The sequence below is a fragment of the Canis lupus genome, chromosome 1 (assembly GCF_003254725.2).
Source record: "Canis lupus dingo isolate Sandy chromosome 1, ASM325472v2, whole genome shotgun sequence".
Taxonomy (NCBI): domain Eukaryota; kingdom Metazoa; phylum Chordata; class Mammalia; order Carnivora; family Canidae; genus Canis; species Canis lupus.
In genome coordinates, this window is record NC_064243.1 from 17,378,960 (window position 1) to 17,401,345 (window position 22,386).

The 22,386-nt window shown below is 49.4% G+C and overlaps 1 protein-coding gene across 1 annotated transcript in view; it reads left to right on the forward strand.

The window, feature by feature from the left end:
- The window catches only part of ALPK2 (alpha kinase 2), a 145,099-nt gene that overhangs the window by 87,694 nt on the left and 35,019 nt on the right, over positions 1 to 22,386 (forward strand). Inside the window, 4 exon segments of the mRNA XM_035712423.2 lie at positions 15,035 to 16,627; positions 16,629 to 17,306; positions 17,308 to 18,250; positions 21,679 to 21,826. Of these exon segments, the coding sequence (XP_035568316.2) occupies positions 15,035 to 16,627; positions 16,629 to 17,306; positions 17,308 to 18,250; positions 21,679 to 21,826 (3,362 nt within the window).

Sequence of the window (22,386 nt, forward strand, 5' to 3'; positions counted from 1 at the left end):
CATCCTGGCAGCCCTGCTGCTTGTTGGGCAGGCTCCACTGTGTCTCTTATATCACTTTAAAAACAACATGCCACCCCGCCCCTGAGCCATCTATCAGGTTACCGTCAGGACAAAAGGGGACACATTCCAGTTGTCTTTGAGGTCACAGGTTATTGGGCTTGGGAAATCAGATGTGGAATAGAAAGCTGGAGGGGAGAGGGCCTGCATTTCCCTTAAAAGTGAGTTTTCATCATAAAACATCAAAGGGCTTAGGTCTGAAGGTCAAGATTCAGCATCAGCATCTGCCCAGAGGCAGGGAATCTATGGCCCCTTCCCTCAGGGATTTTGGGCTTGTGTGGGATAGTGCTTCTCATGCTCTCACGTGCATGCCCGTCACCTGGGAGGTTGTTGGAAAGCAGCTTCTCATTCACCAGGTCTAGGGAAGGGCCTGGGATCCTGCACTTCCAGTAAGTTCCCAGGGATTTCCAGTGAGCACACTTTGAGCAACCAAGGCTTCCCCCAGAAAGTATTCAATGTCCCCTGGCCTTCCCTTCCACCCTCCCCCATCACAGTCAACTGCCCAGTAGTTAATAATAGCTGATGTTTATTGAGTTTAAATATGTGCCAGGCACTGTGCTAAGACCTCAGTAGGTTAGCTTATTTAATTATCTCAACAACCCAACCAGATAAATCCTGTGGCTATCTGGGCTCTGGGTTGGGAAGTGGTGCAGCCGGGCCTTGAACAGAGTCTGCTTGACTCCAGGCCCTCTGCCCTCACCATGTTACATAGCCCCCTAATTCCATTTTATTTTATTTTTTAAATTGGTTTTATTTATTTGAGAGAGAGAGAGAAAAAAAAAAACACAAGCAGGGGAGGGGAGCAGCAGGCAGAGGGAGAGGGAGCAGCAGACTCCCCCTGAGCAGGGAGCCTGATGTGGGACTCGATCCCAGGACATGGATCATGACCTGAGCTGAAGGCAGGTGCTTACCCGACTGAGCCACCCAGGCGTCCCCTCATTCCATTTTAGGTCTGAGTTCCTTAACTGTCTTTAGGACAAAAATAAACTCTGATAACTGTAGCTGCCTCTGGTGAAGGGGACTGAATAGGTGGCAGGGGTAGGAAGGACGCTTGTCACTCATACCCTTTCCTCGTGCACCTTGTGAGGGTCTTACTGTGTGTGTGTGTGTGTGTGTGTGTGTGTGTGTATGACCTACTCACATAAAGTAAAGAATGGGGGAAAAAAATAAGCCCATGGCCTTCACAGTCAGAACCATACATCAATATAGGGTCAGTATCAGGCCAGTTCCCAGGGCAAGGGGGTCAGATATCTTTCTCCAAATTGGGCCTCCAACATCATTGGTGCAATGGTGAAGGTTCTTCAGGCTCCGGCCATAGCCTTCCCACCCTCGGGGAATGTAGGCAATATCCTCTCCTAAGACACTCCCCACATGCGGCTGCAGCAATCTTCCTGAAACCTGAATCTGGGACTATCATTCCCTTGTTTAAAAGGACAACACTTTCCCAGCCCGGGCCAAACCTTGCTGAACCTCTCTCTATGGGACTAAATCTGAATGCTTTGCACAACACATATGGCTCTCCATCTCCAGCCTGTAGGCTCTTTCTCCTTTTTTAAGATTTTATTTATTTATTCGTGAGAATCAGAGAGAGAGAGAGAGAGAGAGGCAGAGACCCAGGCAGAGGGAGAAGCAGGGTCCATGCAGGGAGCCCGATGCAGGACTCGATCCCAGGACCCCAGAATCACTGCCTGAGCCAAAGGCAGACATTCAACCACTGAGCCACCCAGGCGTCCCCAGCCTGTAGGCTCTTGCCACTGTCTCCTTGCCACCTTGCCCTTTCCACGAACCCCATACTCTCGTCATTCCAGATAACCGGGGGTTCCCTGCCCCACTGTCTTATTCGTGCTGTTTCCTTGAACTGCCCTCCTGATGGAACATTTGCTGACCACCCTTAACCTTCTTTGCCTCCTTACACAGAAAGTAAATTCCAAGAAGACAGTCCTTGGCTGCTCATGCTCTTTTCCCAGCGGCTATGATGAGGCCTGGCACATGGAGAACTTTCCATAAGTGTTTGCTGAATAAAGGAATGAAAGAATTAAGGCATGGCAATGCAGAGGCAGCAAATAAATGGATTCTGGATCTTTCCCTCATATGTTTGTCCCTTCCCCTCTCCCTGAAGGAGAATTGATTTCTCCCATAACATTTTTAAAAAAGATTTTATTTATTATGTGAGAGAGTGGACACAATAGAGAGCAAGAGCGAGCAGCGGGGAGGAGTAGAGGGGAAGCTGAGCAGGGAGCCCAACACGGGGCTCGATCCCAGGACCCCAGGATCGTGACCTGAGACACGGGGTTCGATCCCAGGACCCCAGGATCGTGACCTGAGACACGGGGTTTGATCCCAGGACCCCAGGATCGTGACCTGAGACTGTGGGGTTTGATCCCAGGACCCCAGGATCATGACCTGAGCCAAAGGCAGACACTTATCAGACTGAGCCACCCAGGCGCCCTCCCCCATCATGCTTTATTCCTACCTCTCTGCTAGCCTGTTTGCTTGCTCAGCTGGGCTGCTACCCCGTAGGCACGTGGAGGCAGACTCTGGGTCTGATTCATCTGTGAATGTCCAGAGCAAACACAGTGCCTGTCACCATGATCTGCTCAACTGAATTAAATCTCATTAAAGAGGCAAGACAAACATGAAAAATCACATTCTCCCACCCCCTCCGATGTGCTGCCTCCACGGCAGTTGCAGAGCTGAGGAGCGGGGTGGGGGCGGGCGGGAGGTAAAATTGCAAATTCTGTAAGTTCCCCTTTCTGCTGATGCTTGAAAAATTATCTTTCTGAGTCAGCATAGGTATTTTGATACTGCCTTGAGATTTCAGGCGCGTGTGTGTGTGTGTGTGTGTGTGTGTGTAAGTGATGGCTTAAAAACAAGTGCTTTCACATTTACCATCAAACTGATGGTGTTGGTAGGGAAAATAATCTTCCTGAGAACCGCTTAGTACTTCATCTGTTCCATTTCTTTTTTTTAAGATTTTATTTATTATTCACGAGAGACACAGAGAGAGAGAGGCAGAGACACAGGCAGAGGGAGAAGCAGGCTCCACGCAGGGAGCCCCATACGGGACTCGATCCCAGGACCCCAGGATCACGACCTGGGCTGAAGGCAGATGCTCAACCACTGAGCCTCCAGGTGGCCCCATCTGTTACACTTCTAGCTCATCTGACAACACACATAAGGAATTCCCCAGTCCCTGCCTCTCGCTCAGCAGGTGGGAGCGCATCCAGCTCAGGCCTGGGCTGGTCCCATTAGGACGTCCTCAAGCGGCTGGCACCCATCAGAGGGTCCAGAAGCCGGGCAGCGATGAGGGCTAGACCTTTGGTTGTACTGAATTCCCTTCTCCCAACAGGCCACTTGGCACAGAAGCAAGCAGAACCTCCAAGCGAGAGCCAGCCTTCCCATAAGATCCTGCTGCTAGGACTTCATTCTAAACCTCACGTGCACACCATCTCGTCAAGTGACAAAGTGTCACTGCTGAGCAAACTGAGGACTGTGTGGGAGGGAAGGCCCATAGGACAGGCTGGGAAAGGAATGGGATGCTGTTGAGGGTTGAAAATTGTCCCCCCAAATTTATGTCCACCTGGATCCTCAGAATGTGACCGTATTTGGAACTGGGGTTTTTGTGGATGTAAAAAGATGAGGTCACAAAACAGGAAGGATTTTTCCCTAGAGCCTTCAGAGGGAGCATGGCCCTGGGGACACCTTGATTTCCAGCCTGTGGCCTCTAGATCCCAGAAAATAATGTGTGTTGTTCTAAGTCACCCGGTTGGTGGTCATTTGTCTCTGTAGCTCCAGGAAACGAACACGGTTGCCAACAGTGTGTGCAGGGATATGTCAGGAAGAAAAATGTCTGTTTTTCCATTTCTGCCTCCTGGGTCCACTTCCAAAGTAGCTCAGGAGACCAGGGTTGCCTCAAGGGTGAGGTGAAGATGGCCATAAGGGTTGTGGAGAGGAAAGCAAACAGATGGAAAGAAAAAGGTGTCTGTTCTTATTTTTGTTGAGGCAGGACAAGAATTTTTAGTTGGATTTTGTTGAGAGAGGGGTTTTTCTAAATTCCTTTCCTCTTATTAGGCCAGGGAGCCTTATGTCTGCACGATCAGTGGGAGTGCGTGAGGGTCTCAACAAGAGTACGCCCTTGCTGCCTCCACGGCAAGGGCCCTTGGAGATGCTGGGACAAACAAAGCTGACAGAGTCAGGGTCTCGAGGGGCACATTATCCAGGCTTCACGTCTCCTGGCGTCAGGATCGAGCTAGCACGAGCTAGGGAAACAGCGAGAACAGATCTTTCCCCTGCTTCCACTCTGGAACACGGGGAGTAGCCCACCACCCACCTACCAGCGTGGACAACTCAGACGCCAGCTCCCACCTGGCCCAGCAGAACCAAGGGCCCGGGCATCCTTAAAGGGATGGTCAAGTGATTGGCTCAGAGGCAGGCCTAGGCAGAGAGAAAGCTGTGACTCCCCACACAGCCCTCAAATTCCTATATGTGATTGAGAGCTCAAGAGGAAGACAAGGTCAAAAAAAAAAAAAAAAAAAAAGAGAGGAAGACAAGGTCAGTTCCAGGGGAAAAAAAATAATAGTACAGGGCTTGCATTTCCTCGTGCCTATGGGAAGAAATATATGAATTTGCAAGCCGTCATCAGTGCAAATATCAGCTCAGCATATTTTCTGCTCTCCTGGTTCAAATCACTGCATTGAACCCCAGACATTGTCTTTCTTTCTTGGGTCTCCCAGTATTTCCCTAACAACTTCAGCTTCCCGAAACTTCTCTGTTTCCTCCCCTGCTACAAGGGGAGAGGTGATTTTGACGGCTCCGTGAATTTCTGGTCCTATCACCACATTCCTCCTTGCCCTCCACCCAGCCTTTGATCCCCTTCATCTTCACAGTGCGGAGGCTTTCAACCTGAGCCTTCCAGCGCACGGTGTAACTGTGCAACTCCGTGCCCGTGGCACGTGGACGTGGCCCCCTTCAGTGCCTGGTGCCCACTGGTGCACACGTACCGATGTCTTCCCGGCAATCTGCATTTGGAACCTCAGTCACTCATGGTAGAAACAAGAGGTGCTTCTTGCTCTCTGCTCTCTCTCTCTCCTCAAAAAAGAGCAGTTGGCAAAAAAAAAAAAAAAAAAAAAAAAAAAAAGCAGCTGGCTTCGGTTTAGATCAAAAGAAGACTGAGGCCGAGCAAGCAACAAATGATTAGAGACAAAGAAGACTTAAATTTTAGGAGAATATATATATTAACCAAAGCACAGGCCCCTCGAGCAACTATTCAGGTAGCAAATCATCTCGACAGAGACCAAGAAGAGAACCCTACTCCGAAGAGGCAAAATTTTCCTGCCTGTGTTGGCAAAGAAGCACTGGCCCAAGAACAAATTCGATGGATTTCACTCATTCGGCCTATTTTTTGAGCACCCGCTGGGTGCCTTGCACCAAGGTGAATAAGACGCCCTAGGAAATTTTGCTTCTCCTGCTGAACCAGGCTGTCTCTGAATCTAATTGGGGAGCTGTATTGCCTGCTGAGTCTCTATACTATCCTTCTAGAACTGAACTTTCTGGAGGGACATTCTCGAAGCCAAACGTGAGCATAGAGCTATCCTGCTACTTACTAGAAGAGACAGATGGAAGGGAAGGGACTCTTCAGGCCCCAGGCTTGCATTTTCTCATTTTTGGCAATGATCATCCAAGACAAGTGACCTGCCCATATTTACGTTTATATTCAGATTTTCCAAGCGCCAAATTCCGTCACTGGTGTGCATCACGAAGCCACGCTGAACAGGCAGGGTAGGAGCGTAATAACCATGACAGGTATTTCCTGTTTCTAAAGTTGACAAGAACTTGCTTTGTACCATGTATTATTGTCGGTGGAGTACAGTAATTGCTACTACGCTGGTTTTGATTTTGCTCACAAATTCTAGAAACTGTGAAGAGAGAGACTGATTTGAAAATGCGCTCCTAGAACCTGACTAAGGGTTAATCCCCCCCTGTTATCCAACCTGAAATCTACTTAGAAGTTTCAGGCTGTGGGAAGTAAACCCCACGACTCACCCCCAGCTCCAGACCCAGGGCAGGAATTCAGTCCGTGGCCCCGTGGGCTCCGAGGAGGAGAGATCTCTGGGCTCCAGGGGGCCTGGAAGCCCCTGAAATGATTTGCAAAGTTGTGTAGGTAAAACAAAATTGGAGGGGAAGAGCCCATAACTTTTCTCAACTGTAAAAAGGCTGAGCAGATTTGGGGACTGACAGCCCCTGACCAGAAGGCTTTCATTGGCTTGGACTAGGCCTGGGAGGCTCCAGAGCTCTGCAGGGTGGGGATCAGGAGCCGTCCGCCGGCACAGTGCAGCCTGCTGGATGCACGAGGCCTTCACGGCAGGGAGGGAGAGGCAGCAGCGTGGGGGGGCAGGACGAGAATGAGGACATGGGGCCCCACGGTGCCCAGCCCACCCTCTCCTTCCTGGCCTTCTCTGGGGTCCCCACAGGCTCCTTCTGGGCCGGGTAGGTGGGTATGATGACAGGCTGCGTCTTTCTCTCTAATAGTTCTAGTTCATAGAGAGGATTGGGTCTGGAAGCCTTAGGAGTCCAAGAGAAATCCCCTCCAAGGAGGAGGTGAGCTTTAAGGCCCATTCCAGTGTTTGTGTTGGTTACATGGCAGCGGGACACAGAACACCAGGGCCGTCGGGGCCAAGAGATGCTCTGCAGCCTCTCACTTTCCTGTGGAAGAAACAGCCTCCGAGAGCCCCGGTGACTTCTCCAAAGCCACTTTCCACGGTGCAGCAGCTCCAGGACCAGAGCCCCGGGGTTCCTGAGGCTCACTCCTCAACCTACCACCGATTCCGCTTTCCTGGAACCTCCTGGTCCAATCCCAGTCTCTCCAAGACAGCAGCAAACCAAGAGACTACTCAGCAAAGGAATCCGAGAAAAATCGCCGGCCTTCCCAATTCTGTTTTCCTTATGTTTGCGTATCTCCCCGCCAACTTCCCCAATGCGCACGGGGAAGGATGAATGCTGCTTTTCGGACCCATTGTACTTGGCAGGTGCATGCCATTTAGGTCGTCTCGTGTGCTGGGGTAGCTGGTATATTTGTCCTTAACTTTATACAACCCAAAGTCCCACTGGTGGGCTTTGCTATGGCATTTTACAGACGTCAGCTACATCAACATACGTAAAGCACTTAGAATAGTATCTGCCCCCTGTGAAGGGCTACACTGGGCTTAGGGATTGGTAGTAGTAATGGCACTTGCCCCCCACTTGCTCCGCTCACAAGCTAATGGTCCTTCCCTGACACCGTGTTTCCAGGCAAAGATTCCACTGATCTCACAAGAGGCCCTCAGCCCCAGGAAAGGACATTTATCTTGGAGACCCAGGCCTCTCCCAATAAGGGATCAAATGGACATTTAACAGACTCTACCACTTTTCCAAGAAATCAGGACCGGATTGTAAAGCCAGCTGGCTGAAGATTTCTTGTCTCCTGGGAGAGAGTGGAATGAAGAGGGGCAGGTCAAGTGACAGGGGGTGTTCGGGATCAGGTTTCAGGGTGAAGATTTTAGACGAGTGTCCTCCACTTTCTTCTCTGTTATTTTACCCTTCAAAACCTTTAAGTGACGCTCCTTTCTGGGCCACCCGGCAGCTCCTAAAAATAAACTCAAGTTCCTAAAATATTCTAGTTTGCCTGGAAGCTTGCATTGGCCGGGCAGCCGGGTGATTGCAGTGTTGCCGCCACAGGTGGTATGGATTTGCTCTATCGGATGACAAATGACTGAATGACGCTGTGGCCTAGTGAGGGCTCAGCAGATATTGAGGAAAGGTGAGCCGTGGGGCGAGGCTGCAGCACCCAGGATGGCTGGGAGTGGGGAAGGTCCTGCCTAAAGATTCCTGGAACCACGGCAGGGGGAGGGGGATTGATGATGTGCAGACAACTGGCAAAGAACATGGTGCTATTTATGACTAGTCCAGATAAGGAAGAAAGAACATTCAAAGAACATTTAAAAGGAAAGAAGAGTTAGAGAAAGAAAATTACAGCGCCCACCCCCCCCACCCCCTACCCCACCCCCCACCCCCCCAGCCACCAGCCAGAGCACACATCAGGCTCTGGCAGTGTTCCCAGTTAAAGCAAGGATCTAAGTGGCTCGACGCCCCCCCCCCCCCCCATGGTTGTATTTGGCCTTTAGAACCTTGGCCTCTCCTTTGATGATCTATCTTCTCACATTTCCCCATTCTCCCTCCCTCCCTCAACTTCAAGTTCACCTTGCCTCAGGCCGGTTTGATCCCCTGGCATTTGGACTAGTCCCTTGAGTCCCCTTTCCAGGAACCACCCCCCTTGCCCTTTGTGACATTGGCCATCAGACTAATCTCTACCTAAAGCCACCCAAAGCCACCCACACGCCTCCAGAAGGTCTCCAGGGCCAACCTCATATGCCTTTTTCTTCAACCCCCGGCAGTATATTTTCCTCTCGTATCCATTAGGAGTGCTTTTAGCTGCAGTTAACGGCATAACCAACTACCGGCCTCAGATACAGGATCTTTGCTGTTCACTTGACCAGAAGTCTGGGTAGAAGGTGTCAGTGTTCTTCCAGTGGCTCAAAGATGCCTGCAAGCTCCCGAGTCTGTTCCCTCATTCTGCTCCACCAGCCACAGTGTGTTGGCCTTCATTTTTGTGTGACTGTTGCCTCTTGACCAGAAGATGACAACTCAGCCCCAGGTGGCACACTTCCATTACAGGAGGAAGGATGAGGGTAGGCAAGGTACCTGCCATATCTGTGCCTTCTCCAAGGAAAGCAAAGCCTCCTTAGAAGTCCCTTAGCAGAATTCTCCTTGTGTCTCATTAGCAAGAACTGACCCTTGTCCCCATCTAGCAATGGGAGGGTATGTGGTCTTCCAGCTTTTTCGGTTGGAGGTTTCAAGGGAGAAGGGGACTGGGGTGCTGATGAGTTAGTCAACCACGGTGCCTACCACATCTGCCACACTCTGCTCAGTAGAGAGGTTTCCTGAGACTTCAGAGAAATGTACAGGAACTATCTAAAAGTTGATATAAGTAACATAAAGGTGCAACGTCTGGGGGCACCTGGGTGGAGGAGTAAGTTAAGCATCTGACTCTTGACTTCAGGTCACGATCTCATGGGTTGTGAGATGGAGCCCCACGTCGGGCTCTGTGCTCAGCGGGGAATCTGCTTGAGGTTCTCTCTCTCCCTCTCCCTCTGTCCCTCTCCCCATCCCCATCCCCATCCCACACACACTCTCTCTCTCTTAAAAAAAAAAAAAGAGAGAGAGAGAGTGCAACATCTGGTTTTTGTATTGTGGGGATTGCACCTGTGGAGTAGGAGAGGAGGATTCGGTGGTGACCTTGTTTCCTCTCCCAGAGCAGCACTGATAGCTAAAATCCATCCATTTGGCCGTTGGCTCAACTTGTCAAGAATTGTTATTTATCTTTTCCATGTACATCTTGTCTCTTCAGCTGGATTATAAGCTATTTGAGAAGAGGGATCTTATCTCATACCACCTTCTATTGTTAGTGACTCAAATTAGTCTCATGCACTTTGTTGGCATTCAGGACGCTCCCGTTAATGAAGAGGAGTGTAACCTTGCACACCATGGGGTGTGTGAAGAGATGACACACCTTTCCGTGGAATCCGTGACAGGCATACTTAGGAGGCCAAAGTTTTGCAAAGGCCAACAAATGAAACAATGTGTTTGTAGAGTCAGAGGCATGTCAATAGAAAGGGGATTGGAAAGTGCAGCGCAAGCAGAGGGTAGGTTTTCAAGGCCGGTGCTGCTTTCAAAAACAGGTTTGGAAGTGTTACTAAATTCGGTTCAAATGTGTTCACTTGAACCTTGTATTCATTCATATGTTTATTCATTCAGCAAAATTAATGGAACCCCTACTATGGGCTACTAAAGTTCTGGAAACTCAGAAATGAGTAACAGAGCCCCTCCCCTTAGAGCCTGTGAGGAAGCTGACAGATAAACAAGTGGTCATGTTGCAGAGCAGGGACCATTACAATCTTCTACCCAAAGTGTCTGAGGAGCCCAGAAATGCTGGCTTTCGAATTAAGGGGGAGTTCCCAGCCTTTGGGTGGTGTTTGCTTTAACTTCTCTTGTTAGGAACCTTGAACTGGAAAGGGCTTTATAGCCAGAAAGACTCGCTTTAAGGCCTGGTTCTGCCACTGGCTCGGGGACCTTGGGGAGTTTTCTAACCCCTGCACATCAGCGACCTCCTGTGTCAGTTCTCAGTTTACAGCCTCTCAGTCCTCATGCACCCTTCAATGTAGGCTTACTGGGAACAGAATTTTATTAACCATTTCTCTGAGCTAGTAAGCCCGGTGTAGAGCGCTCTCAGCAGAAGGCGCCAAAAAGACACTGCAGGAGGAGGATGATCCTTGGCATTTTGAGCATGATGTGTGTGTGTGTGTGTGTGTGTGTGTGTCCACCCCACAGAACCTGCTCCAACCACAGGGCTCAGAACATGGCCCATCTGCAGCCTTCTAGCCCTTTCTACTCAGACACCAGAGCTCTGCTGGCCTCCTCTCTGAAGGGCCCCTGTCTGCACCAACATCCAGACTCCCGTGGCCCCAGATACGCAGGGCTGTCACTCCCCATCCCTACTCCCACCACATGTAGCCCAGCCCATGCACTCTGAAGGCCCCAGCCTCTGCCCCTGCCAGTGTCTGGACTTCTGCTGCACACTCACGCACCGGGTGCTGACTGGCTGCTCCCCACCTGCATGTGGAAGGGCAATCCGTTGCTCACCCAGCAATTCCAGGCCAACCCTGGCCTGGCTAACCCAGTGAACAGCTCTGTCGTCTGGTGACCTGTTTACACCTTCTCCAGCTAGGTCTGAGCACCTTGCAAGCTGTCCTTCCTTGGTACTCTCCCTCCCCTTAGAGTACAGTAGGGTTTCCTTGTATCGTACTGTCACCCTTCTACGTAGCTAACCATTATTTATATTCAACTTCCTTTACTTGATGTACTGTGTGGTTGCTGTCTCCTGATTGGAGTCAGGCTATTCAGGAAGAGATGATAGCATCAGTATTTCAGATTTACTTGGCCAACCCAGTGAGAAACTCTAGCCTCTGCTAATCGGTGTGGCTCAGTTTTTCTTTGTCCTAGCCACTTCTTTCTTTTTGCAGAGAACAAGGCAAACAAAGTTCGGTGGGATTGGAGGGGATGATACGGACAAATGTGTGGTTAGCCTTGGAGGAGGAGACAGAGGGTCAGAGAGGCCCACGACATTACTTGGGGTCATATATACAATACTGTACTGAACTGAACTCAGGGGCCCAGTCCTCATGAGCCCACCCTTCATGCACCACACTGGGCCTTCTTCTGGAACCTCAGACGTTTCCCTTCTTTCCACCTGAATGAGAACAGTTTTCTGACTCACAGAACTTCCTGAGTCCCAGCACTCAGTCGATAATGAGAAGAGCCGAGCAGCCAGAGAATCATTTATTGGAGTTCTTTCATAATGACTTCACCGAGAGATCTCCTCCTAAAAGAAAGGCCTGACTCACTTGAAAAGTGTGAGTCTGTGGTTTCCCTCTCTCTCTGAGTCAGCCTCTGAATGACACCCAAGGAGCCTGCCCCTGGAGTCTCAGTCTTGACAAGTACATACTGGGCTGTTAAAGTCTCCACTTTCAGAAAATTCCATTGTTTCAGATCAGATTTATGGGATTTCACATCAGCAGCACACCTTTGGTGTGGTTTGTTGGACATAATTTCCGAAAAGCCAGCAGTCTTATGTTTCCCTGGTGCTTAGAATAGAACTTGGTACGTAGTAGATGCTCAGTAAATGCTTGTCAAGGGGATGAATTTATATGGATTTGCCATACTTTTTTTTTTTTTACATATGTGGGGCTTCACTAGGCTATTTTAAAGTGGGATTTTATTTTCAAAGCAAGAGAAGAGAAGAGAGAGTATACCTTAATAGGAACATGACTATTTTGGAAACCAAAGCACAATACCATGGATATGCTGATATATTACAGTGACCAGACTCACTCTGATCAGAACTTATTTGTCCTGTGACTCACCCTCTCCAGAGGCTAGTGTCTGCTAAGTGTCAGCCTCTAACTCTGTTGTTTGGTAAAAGGCAATAATGGGTGGGTAACATGCCGATAAGTAACATAGTGGCTTTTTAACTGGAGCCCTTTGGAAAAAAATTGTCCGGTGCCTGCCAGAGAATTCTACACAAGGCAGCTACTCCATAAATGTCTGTTGGCACTGATGATAAAGCAATGATGACAAGATCTTAAAATAAAGGACTGACATAGGCGGTAGAAATTCTGGCCAGGGAAAAAGGCTCAGGAGAGGGTCGCAGTGTTTTGAACTGGACAGTCTTTTCCTCATTTCTCAAATCATGACCAGGAAGCTGCTCACACTTTCTATGCTTAATATTTCATTATATTTGTACTACAGCTCATTAGGAAAAAAATGATCCAAAAAAGGAGATGAAAAGAGGATTCTCTATATGTGTTATAGATGTTCACGGATGGAGGTGAAACCATATACAGCTTAAAACTCCTTGACACTAAAACCAAAACAAAAAACCTACCCTTGTTTCTTATTTCACAGAAGCTATCTTTCTTGTTTTCCTTTTTCTATGTTAATGTGATGGGGATATAGAAATGATTGCCTGGGTACAGTGATGCTTGGGTGGCTCAGTCAATTAAGTGTCTGCCTTCAGCTCAGGTCATAATCACGGGGTTCTGGGATGGAGCCCCAACTTGGGCTCCCTGCTCAGTGGGGAGCCTGCTTCTCCCTCCCCCCGGCCCTTCTCATGCTCTCTCTTGCATGAATAAACAAGTAAGTAAGTAAGTAAGTAAGTAAATAAATAAATAAATAAATAAATAAATAAAATCTTTTTAAAAAGAGAAAGTAAATATATTTTTCTTTTTAGAAACACCAGTATGTGAACCAGTAGTGCCCCCTGCTGTGGTTTAAAAGTCCCTCCCCCACTTTTTTTAAGTAAGTTTTCCCAACGTCAGGATCTGATGGAAGTCCCAAGCCCTTAAGATTGAGAGGTCTAATGGGTGACATTGGGTTGAGCTGTCCGAACTGGTGCGTGGTTCATTCAGTCCTTTCAACAGGTGCTTGTGGCACAGCTGCTGGGCGCTAATTGCTATAACAGGCCTTGAATACAACCTAGAATGGGAGCTCCTTCTGGATGGGTGGGCATATTGCCCGTGTGTATCTCCATCCCCTGGGACGCCCCCTAGTACACAGCAGGCATTCAATAAATGTTTGTTGAGTCGACGAATGGCCCCAGCCCTCATAGAGATTATAGCGCAGGAAATTATACTAAATTTCTTCTTGTTCATTTAGCACTTGTGTGCCAAGAAGATCAGAATTCAATGAACACCGGGGTAGCCTAAAGGAGAAGATGAGAGGGGAATCACTGGTGGCAGCAGGCAGCCTTGGGTGGGGGGTGCCGTACAGAGGAAGGTGTGGTCATGCTGTTGTCCTGTTTCCCCCTGGCAGTAAGGAAAGGCATTGACTGCAGGGCCAGAAGACCAAGATTCTCTCGTGTGATTTATGGGAATGAGCCTCAGGACTTGGAGCCACACTGTGCACAGGAACATTCCAGGTCTGCTTTGTCATACCCTGGGGGGCTCGGCCTCCTCCCCTCTATAAGCCCAGTGATCGGTTTCTGCACATTTGAAGGGGGCTGCTCCAAAGCAGGGGTCCTGGGGGCAGAGATGGAGGTACTTGCCAAAATTTAGCAGCAATTCCCCTTTTTGGTGGCTGGGCATAAGTTTGATGTGTGTTGAAAAATCGATGAGCTAAAAGTTTTAAGAGACAAGAATGTGGTCCAAGATCCTATTGCTTCCCTTAAACAACAGCTGATGTCCCAGAACAGCCAGGGTTTACTCCTCACAATGTGAGCTTCCTTGCTTGCTTCTTTTCTCCATCCCTTTTTATCTTTCTGTGTCTCTCTTGCCATGAATCTTCTACTTCTCAACGGACATGGTCTGCCTGCCACAGGGCATTTGTTTTAAAGTGGAAGAGGCCTTCTAGGATTTTATAACCTTCCCAGGGCAGAAATAATTGGCAGTGCTGGTGGCCAGACATAACCCTGTCACTTCGTTAGAGGCAGGCTCAAGGGACAGGCCATTCTCTGTTCTTTAGTAACATAATTAACCAGCAAGCCTGTCATATTTTGGGGACAAAGGTTGTTCGTTGCTACCTTACAAGCACTGTATATTTCATTTGTTATGATCATGTGAAACGTACCTTTCTGGAGAGATGCACACAAGCTCTGGTGACTTATTTGATCAAAATACTTTACATTCAGGGCACCTGGGTGGCTCAATCAGTGAAGCATCTGCCTTTGGCTCAGGTCGTGATCCTGGGGTCCTGGGATCGAGCCCTGCATTGGGCTCCATTCTCAGCAGGGAATTTACTTCTCCCTCTGCCTCTGCTTGTGCTCTCTCACTTGCTCTCTGTCAGATAAATAAGTAAAATCTATCAAAAGAAAGTTTATATTCAATTTATTTCCATCTTTTTTCCTGAGAGAGACAAGAAAGCATTAAATGGGGGTGCCTGGGTGGCTCAGTTGGTTAAGTGTCTGCCGTCAGCTTGGGTCACGATCCCAGGGTCCTGGGTTTGAGGCCTGCATGAAGAGCCTGCCTCTCTCTCTCTCCCTCTGCTGCTGCCCCTGCTTGTGCTTTCTCTTTCTATCTCGAAGAGATAAATAAAATCTTTTTTTTTTTTTTTTTAAAGAAAGCATTAAATAATGACTGTCAGAAGGCTTTTTCTTATACTGGGGAATTTGACCTGGAGTCCCCTGGAACACATAGTTGCTTAAATGAGCCTTTCTCCAGGAGGTCCCTATCAGCTAGAGAGGGTTTGGGGACCAGTGTTTAGAGTTTAGTCATTTCCACTACTTCTCTTATCCATCATTACAGTCAAGGATTAACATTCTTGGGTTTGCAGTGATGCCCAATTGTGGGCTCTCCTCAGAACAAGTCTATTCATATCACTTTCATCTTCCTAGGTGCAAATTCAGGAAATGCTCGGGGAGAGGGACTCTCTCAGCCAGTTGCCTGCTTTCTCAGAGCCTGCTGGGGAGCTGTCTGCATTTGCTGGGACCACAATAAATCCCTTCCCCGACGTAGGGGGGATCAACGAGGAAGATGTGTCATTGGCCCAATACCTGGAACTGGAGAGCTGTCCTCGATGCCCACAGCATGGAGAAAAGCAAGACAGGAAAGACCACGCACTCGGAGGTTCTTGGAAAGACCCAGGACATGAGCTGAGCATCCCAGATGCCAATCAGGGAAATACATGCCCCTGGGAGCTGTCAGTGCTTTTCCCCCGGGAGGGCAGTGCTGACCCCAGGGAGCCCAAGGCTCTCTCTGCTGCTGCCCCTGAACCCGCAGATACCAGCTCCACCCTGGAAGCCCCATGCCATGGGGCAAGGGCCGGGGAAGCGGCCAGTGTGTTGGAGCATCTTGAAGCATGTGACCAAGGAACATGTGAAACCGTGGATTCTCCTGTTGGAGCCTCAGCTGATAAATACTTGCCTCAGGAAATTTGCTCCCTGGACTTAGAGCTGGCCGAGCGGCCAAGCAAACCCTCTGATTTATGTTCTCCTGATGATGAGACGCCAGGTATTCACTTTCAAACACAAGGCTCCGAGCTCCCACGGGCTCCATGCGAGAGCAGCAAGGAGCGAAGCCCTGCCATGCCCCCTCTTTTTACCAGTACTTTTACCTGGAACATTTCGCAAAAAGCCAGTGAAGGTGGCCCAGGGGAATATTTAGCAGAGATGGAGAATTCCACCTCCACGTTGGTCTCCGTAGTCCCGGCTGGCCAAGAGAGGCCAAGCCCCGGAGGCCCAGGAGGCTTGGAAAGACAGCCTCTATGTTCTGAGAACAGCTCTTCTGTGCAGCTTCCAGGAGGTGACAAGAGGCCCAGTACCAGTGCCCCAGACACCACAGCCACACCAGCCCGAAATGGCTCGGTTGTAATGTTTCCTCAGGAGAAGCCAATGACTTTAACTGCTAATCTCGAGTGTCTTCAAGTGACCAGGGAGAGTGGGGACACATCGACAGTCACCATGGCCACCAAAGTCCACCCAGCCAAATACCTCCCTGTTTCCATTGCTGAGAACCGTCACACAGATGGTCCTGAGGAGAGTTCACCTCCAACACCAGACAAAAATATTTGCCAGCTTCCTTCCAATGCACAGTTGGGTCATACTTTAAATGATTCCACAACCGATTCTCTAGAAGAGCCCTTTTGCATGGCTCCCGGTGGACCAGGAGCCCACGTCCATGTTCCCCAGCGCCCAGAGGTGGAGGGCTTCGGTACCAGTTCCCCTCTTCAGACTGATAACCATTCTGGAGATAAGAGCCTGACTGTGGACACAGCAGACAGTAGGAGCCTTGAAGAGAATTTCCAAGACAAAGGAAGTGAAACAACACAGAGGATCCAGCAGGAGAGCTTACCCCAACGGGGTTTTCCTCCTGAAGATGATTGCGGAGAAAGTTGGCCCATGGCATCTGTTGCACAAGGGGAAATAGACCTAGTGTCCTTGGACCACTTATCAGCAACCTCCAGGGAGGAGAAGGAACAGAGCTCAGGCCCAGGGGACTAGCATTTGCAAGGTGGGTGAAGCCACCGTGGAAGATGGGGGTCAGGCTCCACGCCACATTCCGCCTCTGTCTACTCTCCCCCTGGAAGGGTCCAGAGGGAGCGGGCCAGGATTTTGGAAAACAGGCAGCAAGCTGAAGATTATAACTCTGGAAGCTTCCATTCCAGAAGTTTGGCCACCAAGACAACAGACTGGTCCTGAGTACAAGGAGTTGGAAGCTGGTCCCACAATTCCCGACAGGGTCCGGGCTGCATCTGACGTTCTCAAGGCTCACGGCCCTCAGGCCGAGTCTGGCTCAGCCCTTGCTAAAAACAGAGAAACTTATGGGACCAGAAGACCAGTCAGCCGTGCATACTGGAGCAGTCTTTCTCCCAAGTATTTGAACCAACCCAGACTCCTGGAGTCATCTGTGGATCCTGTAGACAAAAAGGAAATGTATGACACAGATGTGCCATCAGAGGCTTCCAAAAGCGGAAAGAGGGAAAATGTTGACACTGTGAGTCGAAACCAAGAGGAAAGCCAAATCAAGGTGGATCATGCTGCCTTCTTTAAACAGTTTCTGACCCGCTCTAAGGTTGTAGAGTCCTCCGTAGATCCCACGGACGAAGCAGGCGTGACGGCGGGCGCCGGGGCTGAGGCAGCAGGGCCTTCAGCATCCACGCCAGGCTGCCACGGGGGAGGAGGCTAAGCGGAGTGTTGGGCACACGGGCCAGAGCCTGGAAGTCCAGCCTGCCAACTTGCAAGGCCCAAGTCCTGACGAAGGTGGGGAAAGCCTTGCACGCCGACGCAGAATAAGCCAAATACAAGACGGCAGCGAGCGAAGCTCGGGGGAGGCTGAGCAAGGCAAAAACAACACAGCAGAATCCGTTTCTCCCACTGCACCTCTTTCTCATGGCCCCGCAGTGATAACTCACGCATCTGTTGGAGTGGACACTCACAAGTCCTCAGGTCCGAGTCATGACGTCCCTGAGAACGAGCTCGTCGTTGAGCCCAGAAACCGCCAATATCCATTTTCTGACTCAAAGGAGAGAGGAGCCGTTGAGAGTGAGCGTGGGAAACATGCAGCCTCTTCCAGCAGTCTCACTCCGTTGCCTTTTACCTCATCTAAGGGAAACATCACAAACTTTTCAAAAAGCCACAAAATCTGGGAAATGGAAGAGCCCCGCACCGGGGAGACCAGGCCTGCAAGCGCAGCCGGCTGCCCGGCCGTGGCCTTGGCATCCGTTGCAGGTGAACGTGCAGCAGAGAAAGCTGCCGAGACCCTGCAGTCCCCACGTCCACAGGGCTCCCCCCTGGACAGTGGGCGAGACCCAAGGGAGGAGATGCTCGGGCGCCTGGGGGCCCAGACCCTCCGACGCCCAGAGGCCCCACCAGCGGGGAGTGGCTGCGAGGAGGTCCAGAAGCCAGAATCCTCAGCGAGTGGACATTTAGCTGAGGGGGTGAAGAAGAAAATCCTGTCCAGGGTGGCCGCCCTGAGGCTGCGACTGGAGGAGAAGGAGAACGTCAGAAGGAGTTCAGGCTTTCTCAAAAGGATTCCTAACCTTGAAACATTGGCATCGTGTGCAGAGGAGAAGCAAGATGCGAAAAAACCACCTTGCAAAAGAGAAGGAAAAGGTGAGGCTCTGCTGCTTTCTGTGGTTAAGCTTGGGTTTGTGAACCAGATGACCGACCGGTGCCTGTGTCCTTCCAAGTCCTCCTGCGGTTAAGGTGAGTGTCCCCTGGGTAAGCGCGGGTGGAGATACTACGGCAGCGACCGGCGGGCTTGGCATGCAGGCCGAGGGCTCGTTGGAATGCAGATTGCCAGGCTCCCACCCCCAGAGCTTCGGGTTCACGGGGCCAGCCGGGGAAGCGTGTTTCCAACAAGTTCCCCAGGTGATCTGGAGAGAGAACCACTGGAAGGGGCCGCCTGGAGGTAGGTTTCATCGAGGGAGCGTGATTAAGATGACTTTCTGTTTAATTATCCTGTAAAAAAATATTTTACAAAGATAAACAGAAGCATTAATCAGTGCAGCTAATTAGTATAATTAAACAGACCACACGCTAAGCAGGATTTACAGAAATAAACATTTAGGTACAATTTGGGACTCTCTTCTTTAATTGGTGATTTTCATTAAAAACTGCTTAATGGAAACTTGGGGTTTCTTCCAAATTTGAGCATAAGATTTCTTTCCAACTCACCCTCCTCTTTTGCTGAGTCTAAAGTGCCCAGGGGTCTCCGGTCCAGGTTTCTGACCGCGTGAGGCTCAGGGCCCTTGTGACTTGCAGTCACTTCTGCTTTGCTGGGGCGGTGGTGGGGGGTGTCACGTCTGCCCCAACCTCCATCCCTGAGCCTGAATGTTAGCCTCTTTTATTTCAGAGCTTTTCTTTCCCTTCTCATGGGTAGGAGGAGTCAAAAGAGAAGACACCACATACAGCAAGGTGATGCCCTCTGCGTGTGCAGGAGCCCAACGGGGGCCCCTTTAACCTGGAGCGAGGGCTTTGCTCCTCCCGCACCGTTTTCAGACTTCCACACCGGTGCTCCTTATTCCCCATGCACACCACTGGCCCTCAGCCCCTGCTGCACGCAGGACTCGATACAAAACTCCCTTCTGAAAGTTTGGGGGCATCCAGCCAGATATCTAATATACATATTATATATAATATGTATATTAGAAATGTGTACAAAAAATTAAAAATCTTTAAAAATATTGCTTCATTCTCTTTCAATGTTAGAAACATATATATGTGTGTGTGTGTCTAATATATATATACTAGAAAGAGAATGAAGCAATATTTTAAAGGATTTTTAATTTAATTTTTTGCACACATTTCTAATATATATTATATATATTATAATTATAATATATATTATACTCTTTCAATGTTTGAAACATATATATATGCATGTGTGTGTCTAGTATGATATATATATACTAGAAAGAGAATGAAGCAATATTTTAAAAGATCCCTAAAGTGGTTTCAGCCCAAAGGGAAAGGTCCATCTGGAATCCTTGTCCGTGGTTATCCGAGGGACCGTAGGAGCAAGGACTCTCCAGGAAAGCACAGGTGGTGGAGTTTGCACGGGGTGTCTGCTCGGCCTCCGTGAGGACAGCGCTCTGGAGGGGGGTGCTCTCATACAGAGACCCCACAGGGAAGGAGTGAGTATGGGGGGTGGTTGGAGGGTGACTCAGGACTCCACTAATAAAGCTGAGTAACCTTTCCTGGGTTCAAAGCTTTGTTTTCACCAGGGACTGCTCTAGCCTTTCTCCTCAACACTTGGCCAGAATATGCACAGAAGAAAAACCTAGCCACACTCCCAGGGCTTCCTTCTAGCTCCTTCATCTCCGTTCCCCTCTTTGTCCCGCACTAACAGGGGTATCTTCCTACAGCCCCTTGTCCAAGACCCGCATTTCATTCTGCTGCCCATTGTATGCCCTACCCACTGTCCCCCCAACTTTCTGTGTTCAGAACTTAGAATGGGCGGCGGACAGGGTTGGCAGCCTCAGGAACGTTTAGGTATCCACAGATCATCGTGAGGACTGCCACCACATAGTGCTGGAAGGGCCAGGAGCAGGAGGCAGGCTGAGTCAAGGCTCTGGACCCAGAGTTTGAGGCTGAAGGCCTCGGTGCCCAGCACAGCTAACCCCGTACGGCTGTGTGAACTGAAGCAGGTCTTGCCATCAATAAGCACTTGGTAGATTTTTCTCTCTCTCCCATCATATTGTTAGTATCTTCAGCTGCTTTCTAGTTGAGAGGTTTGCCTCCCGAGCCCATTATCCCATGTCCTGGGAAGAAAATAAGCTTCTGAATGTGCATTCTGGGGCACCTGGGTGACTCAGGGGTTGAGCATCTCTTTGGCTCAGGTCGGGATCCCAGGGTCCTGGGATCGAGTCTTGCATCAGGCTCCCCGTGGGGAGCCTGCTTCTCCCTCTGCCTGTGTCTCTGCCTCTCTCTCTGTGCCTCTCTCTCATGAATGAATAAGTAAAATCTAAAAATAAATAAATAAAAATTAAAAAGAATAAATAAGTGTGCATCCTGTTGCCCAAGTGTCTGTTGGCCTCTAGGAGGGACGAGAGGCTACTTCACGGCCAGTGGGACCGGAGGTAAAGGGACAGACAAAGCATCAGTGTTGAGGACTCCCGGGTTGACAGTGGATTAGGTGATGCTTTGGGTTACCACAGCTGCGGAGTTGGGGAACTTGGTCTATAGAAGACCGACACCACGTTTCCAGTAACCTCAGTGCCACACCATTCAGCCCACCGGTGGGGTCGGCCCTCCCTTGTCCTGCTGTAGTGTCAGTGCTGCTGCCCAGGGGCTGCCCTGAGGAATGGCACGTTTACCAGGCCGAGGTGCTCCCACCCATGGTTTAAAAAGGTGGTATTCAAAGAGCACAGCTAACCCCCTGGGAATGGTTTCCTGCTGGCTCCTATTTCATTCTAGAAGACACTTCTCTCCTGCTAATGAAGTTGGTATCAGACACCACCGCAATCCATTAGGATCTCTTCAGCGAAGGCAGCCGATTAGGGGAAAGATGGAGGGATATTATTCATAAATAACTTACTGATAAGTTGCCTTTCGTGTCTGGGGCTGACCCACAATTACTTGGACGCTCTGGATTTTACTCTGCTCCCTAATCCCCAGATCTGACTTCGACCTGGACCATCTGGTGATCATTTAAAAGCATCCCTGATAGGCCCAGGTTTTATAGACTACGTATCCACAGTCCCCTGCCCTTTTCTTTAAAAAAAAAGAAGAAGAAGAAGAAGAACTTTCTCATATTCTTTTCCACTTTGTGCATTATAGATCTCACTTGGGGAGTTTTAAGTAATGAAAAGTGAGATTTTTCTGTTAGATTGATTTGTTCATTCTCCGTTAGGCCCGCCACACCTGCCCTCAGACACTTGGTTTCTTCATCTATAAATTGAGGGTAATAATTATTATTATCCCAATTTTTGGGATTGTTGTTGGAATGAAACGTGATGGAATGGGGAAGCCCTTTCCCCATTTGTGAGGCTTGTCACGACTGTCGTAAGGACACTGACCTGCAAATCTCTCGTTTCCAGCTCCGATATTACTGAAAAAGATCCAAGCCGAGATGTACCCTGACCTCTCCGGGAATGTAAAATTAAGCTGCCAGTTTGCGGAAATTCATGAAGATTCGACTATCTGGTGGACAAAAGATTCAAAGGCAATAGCCCAAGTGCAGAGAAGGTGCGATATTTGCCCGGTCACTTTTCACAGCTGTTGCTTGTTTCACAACGTAGTTCTAAAAGGAAAGAATAATAGGAAGTAAAAAGGAAAGCTGAAGCCGAAACCCCACACCCAAAGTATCCAAGACGAGTAAGTAAGCAAAGACAGGTGTCCAGGCCGGACAGGTAGTGGAGGGTTCCTACCTGGGGCCCTACCCTCCCGGAGTTTTCTGGCCTCGGGAAGCCAGGAAGCCTTTCAATGTTTTATTTATTTTTTTTTGAGCTTTTATATTTGATCATGATGTTTTTAGAATCAGGATCAGGTCAGATCATCTTCTAGGCTGAGGCTCCGTGGTCCCAAGATTACAGAGCTCTCTTCTGTATTTCTGTGAATTTGACTGTGTTTTCTGTTTAAATTCCTGTAAGCCTGGCAAGTTTCAATGCCAAGAAGGTGAATCCAAAGGAAAAAAAAAATCAATCCAGGAGGTAATAAAAAGTGGCAGCTTGGAGGGTGATAAGCAGCCATTTCTGAGATGGAAAAATCTGTTTATTTCTGGGGCCCTGGGATGTAAAAGGAGAGTG